Below are 20,972 nucleotides of genomic sequence, written 5' to 3'. Positions count from 1 at the left end.
CCTGTGCATAGCACCACGCCATGAAGGTGTATAGGGGGTGTGGGGGTAACGCCCCACACTTTCTTGATCCGGTAGTGAGTGGAGGTGATGTGATCAGCATCACGCACCTGACCGCCTTTACCCCCCAGGGTTTCCCCCAGCTACCCATTTTATTCGACGCTGGGTGGGCGCCGGGGCCGGTTCCATCGTTAGAAAAGTTCCCAGATTTGAATTGGCCGGGGATCGAACCCGGGACCTTTAGCATGGTAGTCAGACGTGTTACCGACTGAGCCACTGCAGCCACTCCAACTTATGCTTATTATTAGTGAATACAAGCATTCAAACTCCTCTCTAGTAGATTTTACAATTCAATATTCCATTAAAAATAATTGTATCTCATTTTTTTCATTACTTTCATGATGAACATATTATTAATTCCAAAACAAATGAGAAAACTAAGAAATGAAAATGAGTAATTGCTGAATCATTGCCAATAAAATTAATTTTGGAGAACTATTGTTGCCATTTATGAAAACTGTCATCTTTGCTCATTCAAGCTTTTCATAACAATAGCAAAGTATTCACCAAAAGTTACCTGTCCTAAGAAATGACTTGGTTCTTGAATATAATGTTATTTCTTTTATGACTTAAACCACAATTATTTTTACTTGCGTTGTATTGCCAAAGTTGAAAATAACTACTTTCTTGTTATTATTGCTGTCCTTAAATTTACCTATTTTCCTAATAGTATGTTACATTGACAGTCGTGTAATGCTAGAAGCCATTTGCTATCAATTTATGGAATGTTGTTTACCTGATCATAGTAATAGTAGAATGTGACTTTATCCTTTTCATACAGGTCAGTCAGATTGGAAGGTAGATAACGAACTCTGAGTTCATATCTCCATTCGGAATGTGGGTGTTTCTTTTCATACTTCTCCTGCACCTGAAATTACGAAAAAAAAAAAAATAACACATTATGATGCATACTAGTAATACTTAGTAAAAATTGTTCCGAATTTTCTTACAATTAATCCACTGAATGATAAGTACAGAACATATGAACCTTCATATGTAAAAACTTTGTGCCATGAGGGTTGGGGAATGTGTCATGTCAATTACTATTTATTTTTGGGCGATAATGCGGAACCAGCACGGAAATCTGAAATATACAAATGGAAGGGGACTGTGCATTGTAATGTGGAATGTATGAACAGTGCAGATCATGCGTATCAGGTATAGAATAGGGAGTGAGCAAAACATCCTTATAGATAGCATTGTACCACATGCGTTTACAAGTCTGAAAGTATACATTAGCATACAAGAACAAAAGAGGTGCATACTACAGTAGGATACTATTCCTCACAGTTTTCACCAACTCCCTGTGACATTCTCTTCTGAAGAACAACTATTTTGATACATGAACTCTATTCATGCCTTGGAACGCAGGTTGACTCAACAACCTGCCCTCTGTACGATAATTGTTCATCGCACTGCCATGTAGTGACGTGTTCACATACTAAAGGTGCTATGTTCTCCGGGACACAGATCATATTGTGGTACCACCATCTAACTTTGAGAAAAAAATATAGTTGCCCAGCCCTTGTAACTCATCAATGCACAGCCCAAACCCATGGACCTATGAGCTTGAAAGTTTTGAGGTATCTTCTTGCGACGTAAGCACCCACTAGGAAGGAACTTTCAGAAACTCAACCCCTAAGGAGGGTAATGGACTTAGAAACATCAAAATACTAATATTACAAACAAAAGTCCTCACAGATGGTCCTGTATGTATTAAGCATCTTTGCAGGTGAAGAAGCATGCAGGTTGCTAGTGACCTATAAATAATGTTTATTCAATAACCTCTGCAACCTTATAAACATTCTTATTGCATATTTAATTCTATTCTGCACACATTGATATTTTACTGAATAATTATTTACTCCGGATGCAGTGGCGAATTCTCATTACAAACTGCCTCTCCCATAACTTGTTATGCACAGCAGCGTTCAAAATTAAAAGATGCAAAGTGCCAAGAACAACAACCTATCTTCAAATGTAGGTAGCCACTTTTGACTGGTAACTAAGCACACACTTCCTATGCTTACAAACATGATGGAAGATTTGCTTGGATCTTTAATGATGCAGGAACGTGGAATATTTTTGGACCTCTGATATTACATAATGAGAACGTCTCTTACATTTTTCTGGTCAATCAATTTGCATTACATTTTATTGTTTTTTTGGTTTTGTGTTATCTTTTGACAGTGACTAGCATGAAATGCAAGGGAAAATATTCCCAAAGAGTATTTTATTTTAAGACTTTAACTGGAACACCTGTCTTTGAAACACAAATCAGTGTACGTTCTTTGGATTGACTGATTTGCTTTATTTTACTTTGCTTATTGTGCCATTTTTGGCTAATTTGCGAAGATGGGGATGAGTGATGATATGATAATATTGATGAATGGACACTCACAAACATCCATGCCCAGACTGGGATTCGAACCCGGGACTCCTGCCATCGTAGCACGATGTGCTAACCACTACACCACGGAAGCCAGCTATGTTCCTTGGAGTGTCAAACAGTGCAGTATATTTTAAAAGGTTAAGTAAAGCAAAGGGTGTTACTTTTAAAGGTAAAATATTATCTCTAATTTCTCCAGATTAAGCCCTCTGTTGTGGGGTCATAGAAAGAGCAGATGCTTTGCTTTTCAAATACAGTAGTTTTTACATTTGACTTTTTGCTACTGAATCAAACTTTGGCGATGAAGTTCTTAGCTTTGTCCACTAAATGTTAAATATTTGTCATCACATGGAAGTCTGGTTTCGAACAGTGATGCACACTGAATACATTTCCAAGCAAACGGTGTACCAATAGGCAGAATTTCGATTACCACGTCCACAGAGAAAATTTAAAAGGGCTCCCCTTTAGAAATGTGCAGATGACAGCAAATGCCTTTGCCATAAAACGTAAGACAGTGTGGCACTAAGCACCCCTTACTTTCTATCATCAGGGAAGATAACTTTGGCACAAATGACTGAACCAGAGTGATAAATGATTTATCATCCCCCTTTCATTTTCACTGCCACCACTCGAAATCTCAATGCAGCCGATGAAAGAATAATGTGACCCAATCAACATAAAGGGATGAAGGCAGCGAAGATATGGCTGGGGTTGGGAAATCACCCTTTACCACAGTCATCATTTCGCCAGCCTCCAAACTTCACTTCCCCATTAAGGACTTTTATTAATCTTCTCTCCCATCTGTGTCTTAATTGGAAGGGGAGGTAATGGAGGTGAAGAGAGGCTCTGAAAATACCTCAAATGCAGCGACCCCTTCTCTCAAGCCCTGAACAATTATCCGCCCTGGAATAGGGTGGCTCAAAAGTTTCTGGCCAACTCAACTTCAAGAAATTGAGTTAACCATGTGGATTTATTTATGGTAGGCAGGGTTAATATGAGAAAAGGTAAGTTCTAAAGTTTGACCTTGAAATATTAGTTTTTCTGATTTTCTAAGATATGACTAAGGTTTTCAAAATGTTAGTTGGATGTCTCAATTAACGTTTACTGATATTATTAGTTCAATCGTAGCGAGGAAATGTGAGGGCATAATAGAAAAATAGGCACGTTTTCATGGCATTCGCCTGTAGTGGAAAAACTAGGGATAATCATAAGTTATTATGTTACCCCTTCCAATGCTCGAACGCTCCCGCTTTTGGAGTACAAAGATTTTGCATTTCCGAAAAAAATTGTTGCAAAATTGTTTTTGGATTGAATCTACATTTCAATACAGAATCCGCAACAATTAAAAGTGGTTAACGATTTCGCCATCGAGGTGCACACAAATTCTTGTCGCATCTTAGGAATTCATTAGAAATAAGTTAATATTACGGTGAAATTATACAGAGCATCCCCTGATATTCGCTACGAGATTCGGCGGCAAGCGACCCGGCGTCAGCGCTTGTCTTTCCCGGTGAACGGGGTCAAGGATCCGAAGTTCCAAATGGACTATGGGATTTTCCCTGTACCAACATTCTCTGAAGAAGCCTCATTCTAAAAGATGGAGATCGACAGGTTCTGCCTCATAATCATGGGTTCTAGTTATCGATTTCAGGTGAGAGCTATATTTCGGTGGTTCGGATTCCACTCTAAGCTACAGTTCCAGCATAGGCTAATCGGGACTGTGCCACGTGCCTCCACCAGGTGTCGAACAGGACACCTTTATTACAAGACGACGAAGTTACCAGTACGCCATCGGGGAGGAATAAAAGTCTTTAAAAAGCTGTTTTGCCAACGTCCGTATGGCGTTCTGAGCACAGGCGCTATGGAGAGAAAAAAAACCAACTGAAGTGCTTTTGCTCTGCATGAAGAAGCACAAATCCTTCCAGGTGCGTCCATCTGGCTAACAGCGGGCAATTAACGTCTTCAATATTTCACGCTTCTTGCCCCCGGTCCATTAGGCGCTGACGGCCAATCATCACGAGCGGACAGGAGGTAGCTCTGGAATCAGTCGCCTTTCTAAAGCAGTTATTTATTGCGTGTGCATCTTTTTAGAACCAGGTTGCCGCTGTACATGAAACGAGTTAATTACAACTAGTTTAAGTAGCGGCCACTTGATAGTGGAGGGTGAGTGTTTGGTACTCTGACGCCCAAACTAAAAGGTCGCTTTTAACCACCTTTCTGTTACATGCACTTACTGAAGCACTGTTTACAATTTTCACCTGCAACCTTCAAATGGTCCAACAACTACAGCAGTGTCTCGATAATTCGATGTTTCATATAATCCGAGGCAACAAAAAGTCCCGACTTCTTTTTTTCTTATTTTCCTGTAGTTTACGGTTATTACAAGCATAAGAAAACAGTTTTTTCTTTGTGACGTTTCAGGAGAACACACGCTCCTTTCATCAGACATTTATTTTCATTTTGACTAAAGATACAGTTATAACAATGGTTAGTAATTTTTAAACAAAAAGAGAAGGGTTTTAAAAAGATTAACGGGAAACACAGAGTTGAATGTCTGGGAAGCCTCGTTCATTGCAGAAGAACACTGGAATAAATTAAATAATGAAAATGGCAACATAGATCCAGTGTGGAGTTTTCTTTTTCACAAATGGAGTAAGCCACCATCTTTAAAATTTAATGTAACAGAAAACATCAAGAGACTTTGTGAAAACAATGATGAATTTGAATTACCTGATGATATTTGGGATTCATAATTTAAAAAATAGACTGTTTTTTTTCACAGTTAAGTTGCTATATTACAACAATGTAACATTGACAACATCCATTATATAACAGATTCTTTTTGTTTAAAAATTACTAACCATTGTTATAACTGTATCTTTAGTCAAAATGAAAATAAATGTCTGATGAAAGGAGCGTGTGTTCTCCTGAAACGTCACAAAGAAAAAACTGTTTTCTTATGCTTGTAATAACCGTAAACTACAGGAAAATAATTCTATCATGCAAGCAATGCGTACATACAAGAAAAACTATTCTTTTTTTCTGGTAACTGGGTTTGTGAACGGAAACTATGCATCGTCCTGAAGAAGAAAAGAACATTTCTTTAAAGTGTCGAAGTTCAACATTCGTAATAATACTGTGTATCCCATTTTCACATACTACTGTTCTTTGTTATATTGTTTTCCTTTCTTTCATTAATTATTATATTAATTACCTCAATCGTAATAATATTATCCACATTATTATATAAAGAAAAACAATTAAATACCGAGAAAGAAGATCCCCCCCGAGTGCGGATTTGACCCAAAATCCTCAGCCCGAATTCCATTCTCTATACAATTCTTCCCAACTGCAGTAATATTTCTTATTTTTGACGTAGAAATTGTATTACTCCTCCCAATAACAATTATCACCACCAGCTCAAAATTATTATATTGATTCTATGTAAGAATTTTATTCCTATCAATTCTCCTTTTAGGGCTATATCACGAATGAACCCAAGAATCATTAGAATGAGCGAGCTGGAGCAACATTTCAGTTGCATTCAAAAAGTATTGAATACTTCAATTTGCTTCACCAAAATAAGAAGAAAAAAATTCAATCAGTTTCGACCTGAGTAATTGGTATTATAGAATACCCTTATTTATTAACTGAAGACAAAGGGAGGCATATTACTGTTAATAATAAGTAGGATTAATTCCCCAGTTAAGGGAGTATATTATTAAGTAGCTGCTGCTAACTTCTATCTTTAGTGGTGAAGTTTCCATACGTTATTCCGTACAGTTAGATTTTATAATTCGGGGTAGTCCCGTATTTGGTTTCTTTCACTTCGCTTTTCTGCCACTTTTGGCTAATCGCGAAGATGAGGATGAGTGATGATATGATGAAAGGACACGCACAAAAGGATCTATGATCACAGAAGTTGTACAGTCACGGACACTTCTGGGTTGTAACGACCCTATTGAAGAAGCACTGAATCAAGGCCTCGATGTCCGACCACCAAGCGCCTTGTGAGTAGACAACCCAACCAACATTGCAATTCTGCGGCTTATATACCAGTCACGGGTATACACACATCTCTGTACATTGAGTAGTGATGCCAAAGAGAAATACGAGATGAAGATTGTCGGAAGTAATGTGTTCTCGACATGGAATAATACTCGGTCCACGTTAAGTTCCTTTATTTAATGTGTTTGGGAACGAACCTGACAGACTGGGTTTATATTTTCACTCCTTGCATTACACTAAGTTCTATATTTTACAATTATATTACTGCTTTGAACGAAAACAATACCTACAACAACATCCAACACACGTTCGCACCACTCTTGTCACACACATGCAGTGAAAACACACAGACAAAGCTAAGTTTTAACTTCCAAGTGATTGTCCAAATAACAGTAAACGGAGAAGCATGATGTGCGAAACATGGGATATTTCACAGAAGAAACGCGTCTATTTTTGACATACGTGGTTTCTATCAATAGACAACGAAACAATTATCAGTGAAATTAAGATGCATTTATTTCCTTTTTCACATGTTGGGGATGGAACAGACTGACTGGAGAAAATAAAATGTAGAATTATTGACAGTGTGTTGGTTAGTGTGCAGAACTTTCATCAGCGAGGTCTGGGTTCGATCCCCACCATGGGCAATTTTTTAAATTGTTTTCTATCTGTGAACAAGTATATTATATTATTTTCTAGATATTTTGACGAAAGGATACACATCAAATTTAATATTTTAATCTGTCCTTTCATTCTTCTAATAGGTTCTCTATCACAAGGGATATAGAGATTCTCTATCTTGGCGAAGGATATCTTCTCAATGGTTCCGTAGCTACGATGCTCCAGTCCCTTCTACCCACTTGTCTTATTTATTTACTTTCTTCATATTTACTCACGAAACACCATGAATCTAACGAAAACACACAGATATAGTTCGAACAAGAAACACACATCGCATCAAAGGTTCAAGGCTAGAGGTTTGGATTTTTTGCGAGGATTATTCCTGTGTCTATTATCATCTTCGTCTAAAAAAAACACTCCTCACTTTTCCTGTGATTAACCTAGATAGAGACCAAAGCTACTCAAATAACAAAAGTACAGAGAATGCAAGACACACCTGCCAAGCCATGCTATACTTTGGGAATTAGCACTCTGAAAATAATCTTTCGTTTTAGTCGACTATTGCAAAAACGTTTCGTGTTGACTCGTTTGGAGTGTTGGTTATCGTGTCGGACTAGCATGAGGGCAACCTGAGTTCGAGCCCAGCGGAAGGTAACTTTTTTTTTTCTTTTTGTCCAATTTCATCCAACCTTATTTATAAAACTAAGGTTTCTTCAAAACCAACTTTTACGTTTCCCGTAAAATGATTACCTTTCCACGTTTCAAAAGTGTAAGTGCTGTCTGAAGTAAAGACTTTGATACTTGAGTTTGCATGTTCGAAACCAAAATAATACGATTTTTTTTATTCCCGGCAAATGACATTGAAACCATTAATAACTGTTTTAGCATTGTGTGTCTGTGACTGTACAGCATGCATGATCTATAGTTTTTAGTAAGATCATTCAATTATATTGTGATGAGCGTGTGATCGAATGTATGCAGGTATCAAGCGTAGAGCTCTTTATGTAATCCCAGAAATTCAACATAGTGTCACTCATGTGGAAAAACGTCGATTTATGAAACAGATGGAAATTCTTCGAGGCGAACACTGAATACAAAGAGCCGCTCCTTTTTGTATTCTCGGTGTAATAGCATCAACAATCAAGAGTTAGCTTTACTGTACAACTCAACGGGCATCCCAACCCCGGTCGTCCGCCATCTTGAAAGGTGTAAACAGACTTCACACAAACGAATACCACATTAATTGCCTAGCCATGGACGTCCACAAGATTTTCTCCAGAGAGGGCCAAGCAAGGTATATTATTCCAAGGGGGAAAGAGGCCATGTTTTCCCCCATAACAGCGTTGCCCCCACAAAAAAAACAACAGTCCTTCAATTTGAAGTTTATCATGTTTCTGCTACGCCACTACAAAATTAACATAAATTGTGATTGAAATGAAATTATATGTGTGAAATGCATAATTTAAGTATTCACTTTTTGGATGCCCCCTCTCTCGCTTCCAGACCATGAAAAAAAAATAGTTCAAAAACTTTACTCTAATATTCTGTTATTTACTATCGTAATAGTGTTACAATCAAGCCTTTCATGCAACTCAATATTTCTCAATATAGAGACGTGCGCAACATGACGTCAGAAATACCTTCACGACTCAGTGTCTAGTGGTTTCCAGTTCATGAGTACCTTTGAGAGTTATTCCAGATTTGCATTTGAGTAAAACCGATCGAAGCGTTTCAATATGGCGGACATAAAACCTAACGTAATAATTACACTTTCCGTAGTTGACGAGTGGAAGATTTTCTTTAAGAAAGAAACTACACTTCAAAAGTAAAGCGGCCAGGTGTTCAGTTTGGAATCCCTTCCCAAACCTACATGCCGCAAGAAGCAATCAGCATTTCATGAATTTTTATCGCACTCGCTCACCTGGTACATTGTGGTGTCTTGGTGCAGCCAGTACACCTCCCCCGTGGGCGGGTGGTGGAGCCGCATCGAGTAAAGGTGCTGATAGGCTCGCTCACCCGCCGCCAATCTGCTCGTGACGAGAGTGATGATGCCCTGCAAGAAAGAGAAAGAATTCGCCATTAATAAAGCAACTTTAACAAAGGCGTAGTTTAGGGGGTTACCAAACCTTAAGCAGACCCCGACTCAAAAATAGGGTTGTCATTGTTGACCTTGGTTTTAGGAAGCTGTACATTTTTTTTTTTTTTTTGGTATTCTAAACAGCAATTTCAACGTTTTAACATTTGTATAAAACGCTTTTTAAATTAATATTTTTCAAATTAAACACTTCATTTTGTATTTTAATGTGCATTATTCATATTAATGGTTTCAAAACCACAATCGGTTTTGGGGCAGGATTGGCATACATTAATCATTTTTGTTCATAGTTTCAACACAATGCCTTAAATTTGTTACTTTAATTAATTGATTTGTTTAATTCTACTTCGCTTTTCTGCCGCTTTTGGCAGAATAAAAGGTGACAAGATGAAATTGATTAAAGGACAACCACAACCACACATGGACAGAACAGAAGACAAGCCCCACGGAAAGTTATTTGATTTATTTTACTTCGCCTCTTGTGCCACTTTTGGCTAATTTGCCAAGATTGGAATGAGTGATTATATGATGAAATTGATGAATGGACACTCACAAACATCCATGCCCAGGCCAGGATTCTAACCCGGGACACCTGGCGTCGTAGCGCGATGTGCTAACCACTCCGCCACGGGGGCCGGCCCACGGAAAGTTATACTTGTACTTTCTGAGATTCCAGTTTGTCTGCAACATGCAGTACAGGGATAGGAAGAGAGGTTGACATTCGGGTGTTTACGAAAAGAGCAACCCGTTACACCCCATGTTTATTTAATATATAAAACACTTTCAGATTAAAACAACAAACGGATTAAGCATGTACAATCGTTTTTTGAGCCGACGAGTGGTTAGCCCTGTGCGCTATGACGCCAAGGGTCCTCGTCGGCATGGGTGTTCTTGGCGAGTGTCCCTTCATCAACTTTACATCATCAGTCATCCACATGGTCACGAGTAGCCAAAAAAGCGGAAATGTGACAATAAATAACAAAAATCAAATCAAACCATTTCTTGAAATAGGATTTATGATAATTTTTGACGAAAACCGTGAAGCATGTGGTTGCAAACACGCTACAATCTGCACAGCTTAACACACACGCGCGCGCACACACCAGAAATAAAATCGTAAATACACCACCGGGAACGTCTTCTTCCCAAACTGGTACATTTATTTCTTCTCCCTTTTTATGTGACGTAAAACTGTGGAAGTTTCGTGCCGAGGATGTGGGAGGGGTCAATTTAGAAGCCGAGAGAGAACTAAGGAAGTTTTGGGTTCAGCGGTGCGTGGGTTTCCAATTTCGAGTTCACCGAAGACTATTTCTGGCACGCACTCCGACCTCTCGGAAATACATGCGACCCGCGCCAGATGAAGTTAAACCGAGCATTCGTTTGCGAGGGATATCACCCGTCCCCTTCCAACTGATATATTTCGATACGAAACTTCTCCATGACGCACACGCACGAAAAGAAGCGTACCGAGGCAAAATGCGACAGGTCTGCCTATTTTGATTTCAGGTTACACGATTTTTCCTTACACGCAGAGTTTCCGAACATTTTCTAAGGGATCAAAATCTAGGTTCGACATCATATTTCTTATTTATCTTTGTTTACTAGAGTAAAAGTCTAATAGAGCTAAAATTTCAAAGAGCCAGTGGCGTCGCTATGCCATCTACTTTGGGGGGCTGCAACCAGATACATGACTTACTGCTATTGTAAATATTTTTAATGTTTGGAAATAGCAAAGTGATTACCTATATAACAAGCATAAGGAATTAAAACTAACATAGACTTACTGCATTAATTTTTATGAAAACAGATGGATATTCTTGTCCGGTTTTTCTAATGCTGGTGAACTATGTCTTTATGTATCAGCTGTACTCTGCGGTTCGAATTTCTTGCAAAATTATCAATAACACAATCCACACACAATTCATGGCACTCTTCCTTTTCTATGGCCAGTATTGCAAGTGAGGAAAGTCTATCTTGGCCCATACTATTAAGCAAAAATGTCTTGATTATCTTCAAACAGCAAAACTCCTCTCACACGATGCTGATGTCACAGGAATTGTCACTGCAATTTGCAACATTCTGCATAAGTTCGGAAACATGTCTTTTGGCATGGCGTTCATTAAATGTACTATGGATGTGTTGGTGTATGTCAAGTTCTTCAGGTAATTTTTTGTATCTAGAGGTATGTTCCTGCATTGTTCAAATATGTTTTCTCGAAATACTGTATGTAATAATAGCTAAAAGTTGGGGGGGGGGGCTTATCGAGGGATTGGGGGGCTGAAGCCCCCTAAAATGGACCTAGCGACGCCACTGCAAAGAGCATTTACAAATGTATGTCAAAGGATGGACCGATTAAAAGACGACACCGTAGTGCAGGAGGTTTCAACTCGTCAGACAGTGCGGGCCACATTAACAATTTCAATGACGCTCGAGGGTCACGAAGATGCACATAAAGCTGCTTTCTAGGGAGACAATATGCACAATAAGATATTTCGTATTTTTGGATCTTTCTACTCTCGAAATCGGGAGTCAGTTTAAGGGGGTTTGAATTTACCACTTTGGTTTTTGAACTCTGGAGTTCTTCACTGCTTGTATTTGAAAATGTCGATTTTGTCAAAATTTCGGAGGGGGCTGTAGCCCCATCAGTCCCCTCTGCGTACGCCAGTGGTGGCTAATGTAGCCTTATAATCAAGGGGGGAGGGGACTCGGTTTCGTTTCCCGGTAGAGCCGGCTTGCTAGCCGAGAAAGAGCGTTATGTGGTCTACTCTCGACCTCGCCAGCGAAGTTTCGGTTCGAGTCCCGGCACGGGCATGAATGCTCTTTGTGAGTGTACGTTCGATTTAATCGAATCATTCATCCTCACTGTCGCGAAAAGTGGTACAAACGTTAGATCCAGTTCCCATTAGCCTATCTGAGCATAATGAGGACACAAAAGAGGATTTTAGTTCGTTTATGCACAGAAAAGCTAAATCGGGACTGGACCTACAGTTTAAAGAAAAGGAACCACTATGCGCCTCCACCGGGCATCGAATCCGGGACGCCTTGCTGCAAGGCGACGACGTTCCAATTACGCCATCGAGAAGGCCCACTAAGAGTGAGAAAGGAATACTGAATGATGATACAGAAGGGGAAAAAATGGAAGGAAAATTATAACTTTTTTAAAAAATAATGGAATGTAGGGGTGATTGATTGATTTCGTTAATTTTACTTCGCTTTTATGCCACTTTTGGCTAATCGCGACGACGAGCATGAGTGGTGATTCAACGAAATTGATGAACACCCATGTTCACGCCGGGATCCGAACCCGGGACCCCTGGCGTCGTAGCGCGCAATGTGAACTAGTCCGGCACGGAGGTCAGCTTGACTCATTTCGAAAACAAGGAAAACCGCTTATTCAAGCAGAAAATAAAATTCTAATCCACGATTTAGCTGACTGAAAAAAATGAACTAGTCAATTGCAAGACCAGTAAATAAATAACTTCAGTTCTGGCATCTAACGGGCTTTTAACTAATAAATGAAGATAGGCGCGCAGGCAGCAGATTAAGAGAAGACGCTAACAATGTAGATTCTGCGCAGTTAAACAACAAAAACTTGCAGCAAAAAGTTTCTTTTTGATTAACGAAGTATATACTCAATCCAGAGGTACGCGATTTTTTAAAAAGCTAATCAACTTTAATCCTGGAAGCTTTTCGCACTTGTACGCACCCAAAGCCACACAAATCATTTCTGAAACTCTTCCCTGATCCCATTTGAAGCACGCTGCTGGCTCCGTAATCATCTCCAAGTACCCTGATGGACCTTATCGCGCACACAATGCGCCGCAGAGCATTAATATTGAGTTACGCGAGGGGAGGCAGTGGGCTGTGGGAACGCACTTTGCCAGCTCAAACAAGAGGCGGATACGGTTTCATACGCTCGATCGATGACTCAATGTCTTCTTAGGGGGACTCCCGAAAAAAAAAAATAGTCGATAGCATCCCCCGCACGCTTTCGTGGTTTCCAAGAGACCAATACACAGCGTTTATTTATGTTGTAAAAACACAGTTAGGAAATAAGCACGAGTAATTTTCTTTGGTTACATAATTTGTATTGATGTCCAGATATAAATAGAATAATTAAATCAAGACGACTTGGATGGGTAGGCCATACGGCACGAATGGAAGAAGAGTTTACAGGATTCTTGTTGGGAAAAACCGATAGTAAGAGACATGTAGGATAATGTTGAGATGGACCTAAAGGAAATCGGTAAGGATGGAAAAGATTGGATTGATCTTGCCTAGGATAGGGACAGATGGAAGGCTTGTGTTGCTGCAGCCATAAAGCTCCCGCTTTAAGAAGGCTAGAGAGTTTGTTAATTTTCTTTGGTGAATTTCAGATACAGCCAACGGCACAGATAATGGTAGTCAAATTGTCCATTACTACTTTCATTCTATTATATTCTACATGTTTGTGTTGCTTAAAGGAATGGAATTCTGTCGATGTGAAGCAGAAGTTGTCCTCTCCTATTGACGTCTTTATTTCAATCCATTATCATCCCGTTGTGGAAAACAGAGTGGATGAAATGATGATGAACAATTCGCCTACTGTTTCTTCTGCCGTTGGGTGTACAATCAGAGTGTAACTCATTATAACTTAGAACCGGTGGCCATATCTCGCAATAGCCACGATCTTTTTAAACCATTTAGATTAACATGAGCAAAACACAGGACAACACGCAACCCTACAGAGAATTATACTGGTCATAGGTCCAGACCGCAGTCTCGTTGGCCTGCAAGCCTGCAGTAAGCGGGTGTACAGGAAGTGAGGTCGGCTTCTGGGTGCATTCTCAAAAGGTCACCCCCTTACACCTCTGTATTTGCTTTGAAAAAACCAACACGAGATAATGATGGCTGTGGGTCCTGGAGCCAGAACCTAGGTTACCAGCAAGAGTACAATTTCCATGGTACGAGGGTCACTATTTATATTTTGAGCCTAACAATGAAAAAACAGGAATTTGGCATTGAAAACTGCTTTATTGTTTTTCGAAGTATTCTCCTTTATGGTCAATACACTTTTGCATTCGTTCGAACCATTTGTCAAAGCAGTTTTTCCAATCTTCTTGAGACACCTCCATAATTTGGTTTTTGAACGCATCAACGGCGTCTTCCGCCGACGAAAATCGTTGTCCACGCAATTTATTCTTGACATTCGGGAACAAGAAGAACCAAATCAGGACTGTACGGCGGATAACCCATCAATTCGATTTTTTGACTGTTCATAAAGTCGGTTGTTAGACGAGATGTGTGGCAGCTGGCATTGTCTTGATGAAGAATGATCCGACGGCGTTTGTTTGTTTTGCGTATTCGACCGAAGACCTCTGGCAAACAAATTGTTGTGTACCATTCAGAGTTGACCGTTCTACGTTCCTCTAAAGGCACAGTTGCCACATGACCAGTTTTCCCGAAAAAACAGGCGACCATTTGTTTCGATGTGCTTCGAGCGCGAACAACTTTTGTTGGATTGGGTTCATCTTGAAACACCCATACAGTCGACTGCTGTTTACGTTCCGGCTCGTATGCATATATCCATGATTCGTCACCTGTTACAATCTTATATACGTCTTTTGAAGCACCACGATTGTATTTATTGAGCATTTGTTTGCACCAATTGACGCGAGCGTCTTTTTCAGTTTTTGTCAAATTGTGTGGGATCCAACGAGAACATACCTTTCTCACAGCTAAATGATCATGTAATATTTTATATATGCTGGTGGAACTAATGCCTATGGTTGCCTCAATCTCACAGTATGTCACATGACGATCTTGCAGTATTAGGTTTTGCACAGCATCAATGTTTTCTTGAACAGCAACTGATTTTGGACGACTTTCGCGAATCTCGTCGGTGAGCGAATGGCGGCCACGATTAAATTCGTTATACCAGCGTTTCACAGTGGCAAAGGATGGGGCTTCGTCGCCAAACGTGGAAGTAAGTTGATCGATGCACTCTTGTCTTGATAATCCACGTCGAAAATCGTAAAAAATCATCGCACGAAAATGTTCACGAGTTAATTCCATTTTATTGTTGTCGCGCAATCTCCAAGGCAACATAAACAACACAAATGAAGCTATTGACAAAACATTTGAAGTACGTTATGGTCAATAATGCCAGACGATTCCGTGCAAACGTCAAATCGCGCCTAACTTCAATCAGTGTTGCCAAGGCTCAAAATATAAATAGTGGCCCTCGTACGTTGACATCTGAGTGATTTCCAAAAAGGTCACCCCTCACACTCCTAAATCCAGCATTCAAGAACAATCTTCTCGCGACACAATATAAATGACTTGTATCGATATGAAGCATGTTTAGTCCACTTTCCACCAAGGTCAATGCTAGCCTTGCGTGCATTAACTTGACAAGAGGAGAGTTCCCGGGCAGTTTAAGAGTAGCTCAATTTTCGGGCACAGATAAGGCCCATCGGGCAACAGTGGGAGCGAGCGATTGCGCGGCTCGCTGTCTGCCGGCCGGGGGAGGGGCAGTCAATGACTTCATTCTGGCGTGGATCCAGCTACAAAAATTGGCACCGTATCTCAATCTTCGGGTGTGCTTCCAGAAGAACGAATTACGAGGCTCTGCATTCAGACGAGGCGATCGCCTTCTCTCTCTCTTATCTTTCGGAACGGAAGTTGGTCCGCAAGACGCCTTTTCTAATAAGAGTTCTTCGAGCACTGGCTACGAACGTCAAGTTTCACTTTCATTCATCCTTTCAAAGTCAATGTAAATCTCTCTCTAAAAGTCTTTCTCAACCGCCACGCCACTGGCATCAATTATACCGGGGCGCATAGGGAAATTTTGTAAGGGAGAGGGGGGGGTTGTCAGGACATTGATAAAGAAAATAATAATAGAAATAATAACAGTAATAATTATTATGGTTATGATTATTATTATTATACATTACTATTATAAACTAATAAAAATGTATATACAGTAAAAACTCGTTAATCCGGACCCTGATAAGCCGGACTTCGCTTAATCCGGACAGGCAAAGGGAAAACAAAATCAGAATGCAAGTTTTTAAATGTGGCTAGAAGTCAACAAGAGAAGTTCCCAAAGAAAAGGCAGTCAACCACTGATGAAATTCTGTTTTCCGCAGACTTTGTACTGTACTGTATAGTGTATTTAGGCCTATGCCCTTTAAATACACCGTAATAAACTTGTTTTGTTGCTAAAAACTGAGAGTTTTAATGCACTTTCTACTGCTCTTTTAGGATATTTCAGTTAATCCGGACTTTCGTTAAACCGGTCCCCCCATTAGTCCGGATTAACGAGGTTTTACTGTATTTTTAATATTTATTTACATTTTTACATAAAGTGTCCCGAAATAGTGTTTACACTCTTTGAATGTTAGTAACAGAGAAATTATTAAAGATAACTTGACTGAACTTTTTGTAATTGAAGCTGCATTATCCACATTGGGTGGGTGTGTGAGCGCGTGTAGGCATTCACCCCTGTGAAGTTGGCTCGACCCATTTCCGTTGCCTAGGCATTCTGTTGTTTTCAGTTCCTCACAGCCCACCAGGCGGTAGGCATTTGTGTACCCAAAATGTCAGAGGTGAGCAATTTTTCTTTTGAGCAATGTAAGAAGTGTCAAATAACCACCCAGATATCCTAATTTAACACAGCTGCATTTCTACTTCTGGGATACTGATGAACGATATGTACTCCACAAAGCCATGTTCTCAGGATGACATGAAACATGCAATTGACACTACATGTGCTCAGTAGCGTACGCAGGATTTCATCAGGGAGGGTTATTTCTAAAGCTTTCTTCAAATTTACATTACCATTGTTTTATTATACTTTAATTAAATAATAATCAAAATTAATTAATAATACTTATAATATATTAATTAGTTGAATTACTACTAATAAATACTACTAATTTCACTACTACTATTAAGTAGCGGAGATCTACATAAGTATAGTATTTATGAAAGGAATAGAACGAAATTACTTTCTAGTCATTCGACTTTGACAAATTCTAGGGGCATTTTTTTGTTTCTTTGATACGAAATAATTGTCTAGTCAACGAGGTGAGACATTTTAAGTGTGAAGAAAATCCATAAAAACAAGAAAATATATTAAAATAAATTGAAATAATCAAAGTATGGAACTCATCCAAGGAGCTGCGGTGTTCTGGTCGGTAGGACGTCTGACAACCACGCGGAAGACCAGGGTTCGATTCCTGGAATTGGTTGGAATTTTTCAGCTCTTGTCCCCGCATAAATGTCCCCGATAATTCACATCTGGAATGTCTCGCTGTTCTTACCAACAAAACATTTTACAATAGTTAATGTTATTGTCGTTTGAAATCAGAAATTTAAACGTGCCACCAATAGAAAGGTGGACTGGCGGTTGTGTATTCTTGTCCGCCTAGCTATATATTACCCGCTTACAACGAACCAAGAACTTTCTTTAGTGAATGTTCATTGCTCGCGCACACACACAAAAATACATGTTCCTTGAACATTGATGCAGCTGAGATACGAAACAACTTTTTTCTCTTTTAAATCAAAGTGCCCTCATATTTTATTTTCAAGAATTCGTGTTTATTTTCAAGGAATTCACTCTGAAAGACGCGTGTGTTTGGAATGCTGTGCTTTTCTCCATGCTGCATGGGAACAACAATTCAAATTATTATTATTATTATTATTAGTAGTAGTAGTAGTAGTATTGTCACAGATCCTTGACTGTAATAAATTCGCCATTTTTAATTTTCTTCACAGCATTTTTCATATTATTTCAAACGCTCAAGGGGGGAGTTTAAACCCCGTACCCCCCCCCTTGCGTACGCCCCTTCCTGTGGAAACGATATGTGCTTTTCGTTGATTTTTTGAATTTGAGTTTGGTTTGAGTTGATGTTTTAAGTGGGATCCGAACCACTATGTGCCTCCACCGGGTATCGAACCCAGGACTGTTTGTTGATTTGTCGATCTGCTCTATAACATTGCAGACAAAGTATTGCCGCCAATGAACATCTATAACTTTAAGGTATGTGACACGCAAAAAAGTTTATCCTTGCTGTTATTGGTATTCTCGTTATTAACGTTCGAAGAGTGTAAACACTATTTTGGGACACTGTCTTTTTTCACATTTATAAATATGTATAAATTTAATGGGATTTGGATAAATAAAAGTTGCTATTTTTTCACGTCTACGAAACAAAAATCAAGCACAATTCCCGGAACCAATAATTCACGGATAATTTCCGGAATTCCTGGTGAGCAGCCACCGGGAGTATAGTATTTAAGAAACGTACAGGAAATTCTGTCCGTACTGAAAACAATCATTAGAATTGGCGACATGAAAAGAAACCAAGCAGAAGCACGTGTCCGACAAGCACTGGGTGAGTGCCAAAAATATTGGGTAATGCCATCCGACTCATATAAGCGGAAGACGATGTTGCAGTCACGTGAAGGGAGACGAGATCTGAGGAATTGTCACATGAAGGAACACACTGGATTGGGGGACAATTGCAAACGCTGACTTCACGAGGGCACCGGGTAAGGGAGGGAGGGAGGGAGGGAGGGAGGGGGTCTTGCTTGCGTAATGCACAAATTCAAAGCGCACATAAATAACTATGAAAGCTGGGTTATATGCCAGCATGAATATCTACAAAACTAACTTTGGGCCTAGTTTCAAAATCTCATTGCTTCTTACTGTGCCTCATTCTGATTTTCCTATTATTAACCACCTAGCTTTGACGAAACGATAATATGTACAGTCGGATCCATGAGTATTACCGTGCAAATTGTCCATGACTATTTTCATTAATTTTTCTATTACATCCTATGTGTTTTTAAGCGATGGATTTTTATGTATGCTGGTGAAGAAGTTGTCAACAGCTTGTTTTGAGTTTTCTTTTAATTCTTGAAGCTCTTATTGGGTCAAATAAAGTACACGAACATGCTGATGGACAATTTGCACGGTATTACTCATGGATCGCACTGTACACCTCCGCCCATTCCGAGGGAGCGTCCCCCATTCTAGAAAACGAATGTCAGTCTAAAATATGTTTCACACAAATAATTTCAATTCGGTCACATAAAATTGATTTAATTATTAAAGGACTGGTACAGATCTACCTTCTTTAAAATCTCTCGGGAGAAAAAATCTTTGTACGCCCACGTAAACATCCCGCGGAGAGAACTATGGATGGGAGAGTCTGCAGTTTCGAAGATTCGGGCATCCAACTCCAAGGAAGCTTTCAGGGCTACTGCTGGTAACGTAGTTGCTTCGTAATCAAGGGATCCCGGGTTCGATACACGGTGGAGTTCCTATTAGGCTATCTGTGCATAAAGTAGATTAAAACAAAAATCAAAGCTAAGGAAGCTTTCAAGGTGAAGCGACAAGCGATAAACAGTTTGTGAAATAGCATTCACTGCCATAGGTGGTCATTTTCGTTCAACCTTCTTCCATGGATGTCCGCAGGATTTTTTCCACGGAGGGGCAAACAAGACATTCTGTTTCTGGGGGGGGGGGGCAAAGGAAGCATGTTTTCCCCCATAATAGTGATTGCCCCTCGAAAAACACTTTCATTCTGAAATTATAATGTTCCTTCAACGCACTTACAATAATTAACACAAATTACTGTGACAAATGAAATTATGTGTGAAATATAATTTCTAGGTGGATATTCATTTTCCGGGGGCCCCTTCCGGACGTCCATGCCTTCCGCACCCTCACGAGTCTACGGAAGGGTGAGGTCTGCCCTTATAAGGGTCGTCGCCCTGTGATCACTGCTCATGTGCAGTACGAAAAGTTGCATTTATTTCTGAAGGCTCGTTTCCAAGTTATAAGTTTCGGCCTGAAAGATCCCTATTAGAGTAGGGAATAATGGCTCGAGCAGTGAATAGACCATCAGGGATCTGGTTATAAAAATTCGGGAATGGGATAGCGAAACCAAGGATTCCTGTTCGAACGTCTTTTCCTAGCTCCAACTGGTTTCAAACTTCAAAAGGTCCGAGGGCCAAAATTATATCCAGTAGTTGATTGGCGTGCCGCATTTTTTTATGGGGGATTAAGAATTACAAAAATTGTAAGTACTGAACTGAAAATGTAGTACTTTCACATGACCTAAATTTCTAAAATGAGGCAATAAAAACAATGGAATCACAAATCAAAATTGTATAATTACATTTTTTTCACAAAACCCAATCCTTATGGATGAATTGAAAGAAATGAAAAACACACCATACAAATAAGAAGCCTTCATAGTTAAGTGTGAAAATTGAGGCCGATCTGCTTCTTTTATTAAAGTTGGAATGCCAACTTCAATTTCTGTATTTGAAAGTCTCAGAAGGTGAAACAGTGAAGAATGTGCCAGTCGGCTTCTGTAGCGGTTCTTGATGAACTTCATTGAAGAAAAAACACTTTCACACGTGTATGTGCTGCCGAACATCGATGTCATTCTTTGCCCAAAACTACGAAGGTTTGGAAACTGTTTCCTTGAAAGGTATTTGAAAAACTCTGGCCCCTTTTCATGCCTAGTTTGAAGGAACACATCGCCTTGCAAATCACACAATTCAAGTAGGAGAGAAAAGCTTCTTGTTCTTCGATGTCAACGCCAAGAGGATTGCTAAATAGCTGGATGATGTTTTTAAGTTCTTTAAACCGCATGCGGCCCGCGGACCGCCAGTTGGAAACCCCTGCCTAATAGAGTCTATTATTCCTTCGCGAAGTACAATCCACTCTCAAGAAAACTTGGGGCAGAATTTTTGGGAAAAAAACTTGTAAAAGCAGTTACGTGAAACTTAGGAATGTAC

General features: G+C 39.7%; 1 protein-coding gene across 9 annotated transcripts in view; it reads right to left on the bottom strand.

Annotated features, from left to right (window-relative positions):
• The window catches only part of Fak (protein tyrosine kinase 2 Fak), a 211,903-nt gene that overhangs the window by 84,490 nt on the left and 106,441 nt on the right, over window positions 1-20,972 (bottom strand). For all 9 annotated transcript variants that reach the window (XM_083113124.1, XM_083113121.1, XM_083113122.1 and 6 more), the window contains 2 exons: window positions 8,997-9,128; window positions 794-925 (listed from right to left, as the gene is read on the bottom strand). In XM_083113124.1, coding sequence (XP_082969250.1) covers window positions 794-925; window positions 8,997-9,128 — 264 coding nt within the window. The remainder of the gene's footprint in view (window positions 1-793; window positions 926-8,996; window positions 9,129-20,972) is intronic.

This window comes from Lepisma saccharinum, chromosome 27, assembly GCF_977018435.1.
Source record: "Lepisma saccharinum chromosome 27, izLepSacc3.1, whole genome shotgun sequence".
NCBI lineage: Eukaryota > Metazoa > Arthropoda > Insecta > Zygentoma > Lepismatidae > Lepisma > Lepisma saccharinum.
Note: the sequence above shows the minus strand (reverse complement) of the source record. Positions and strands in the feature narration are given on the sequence as shown.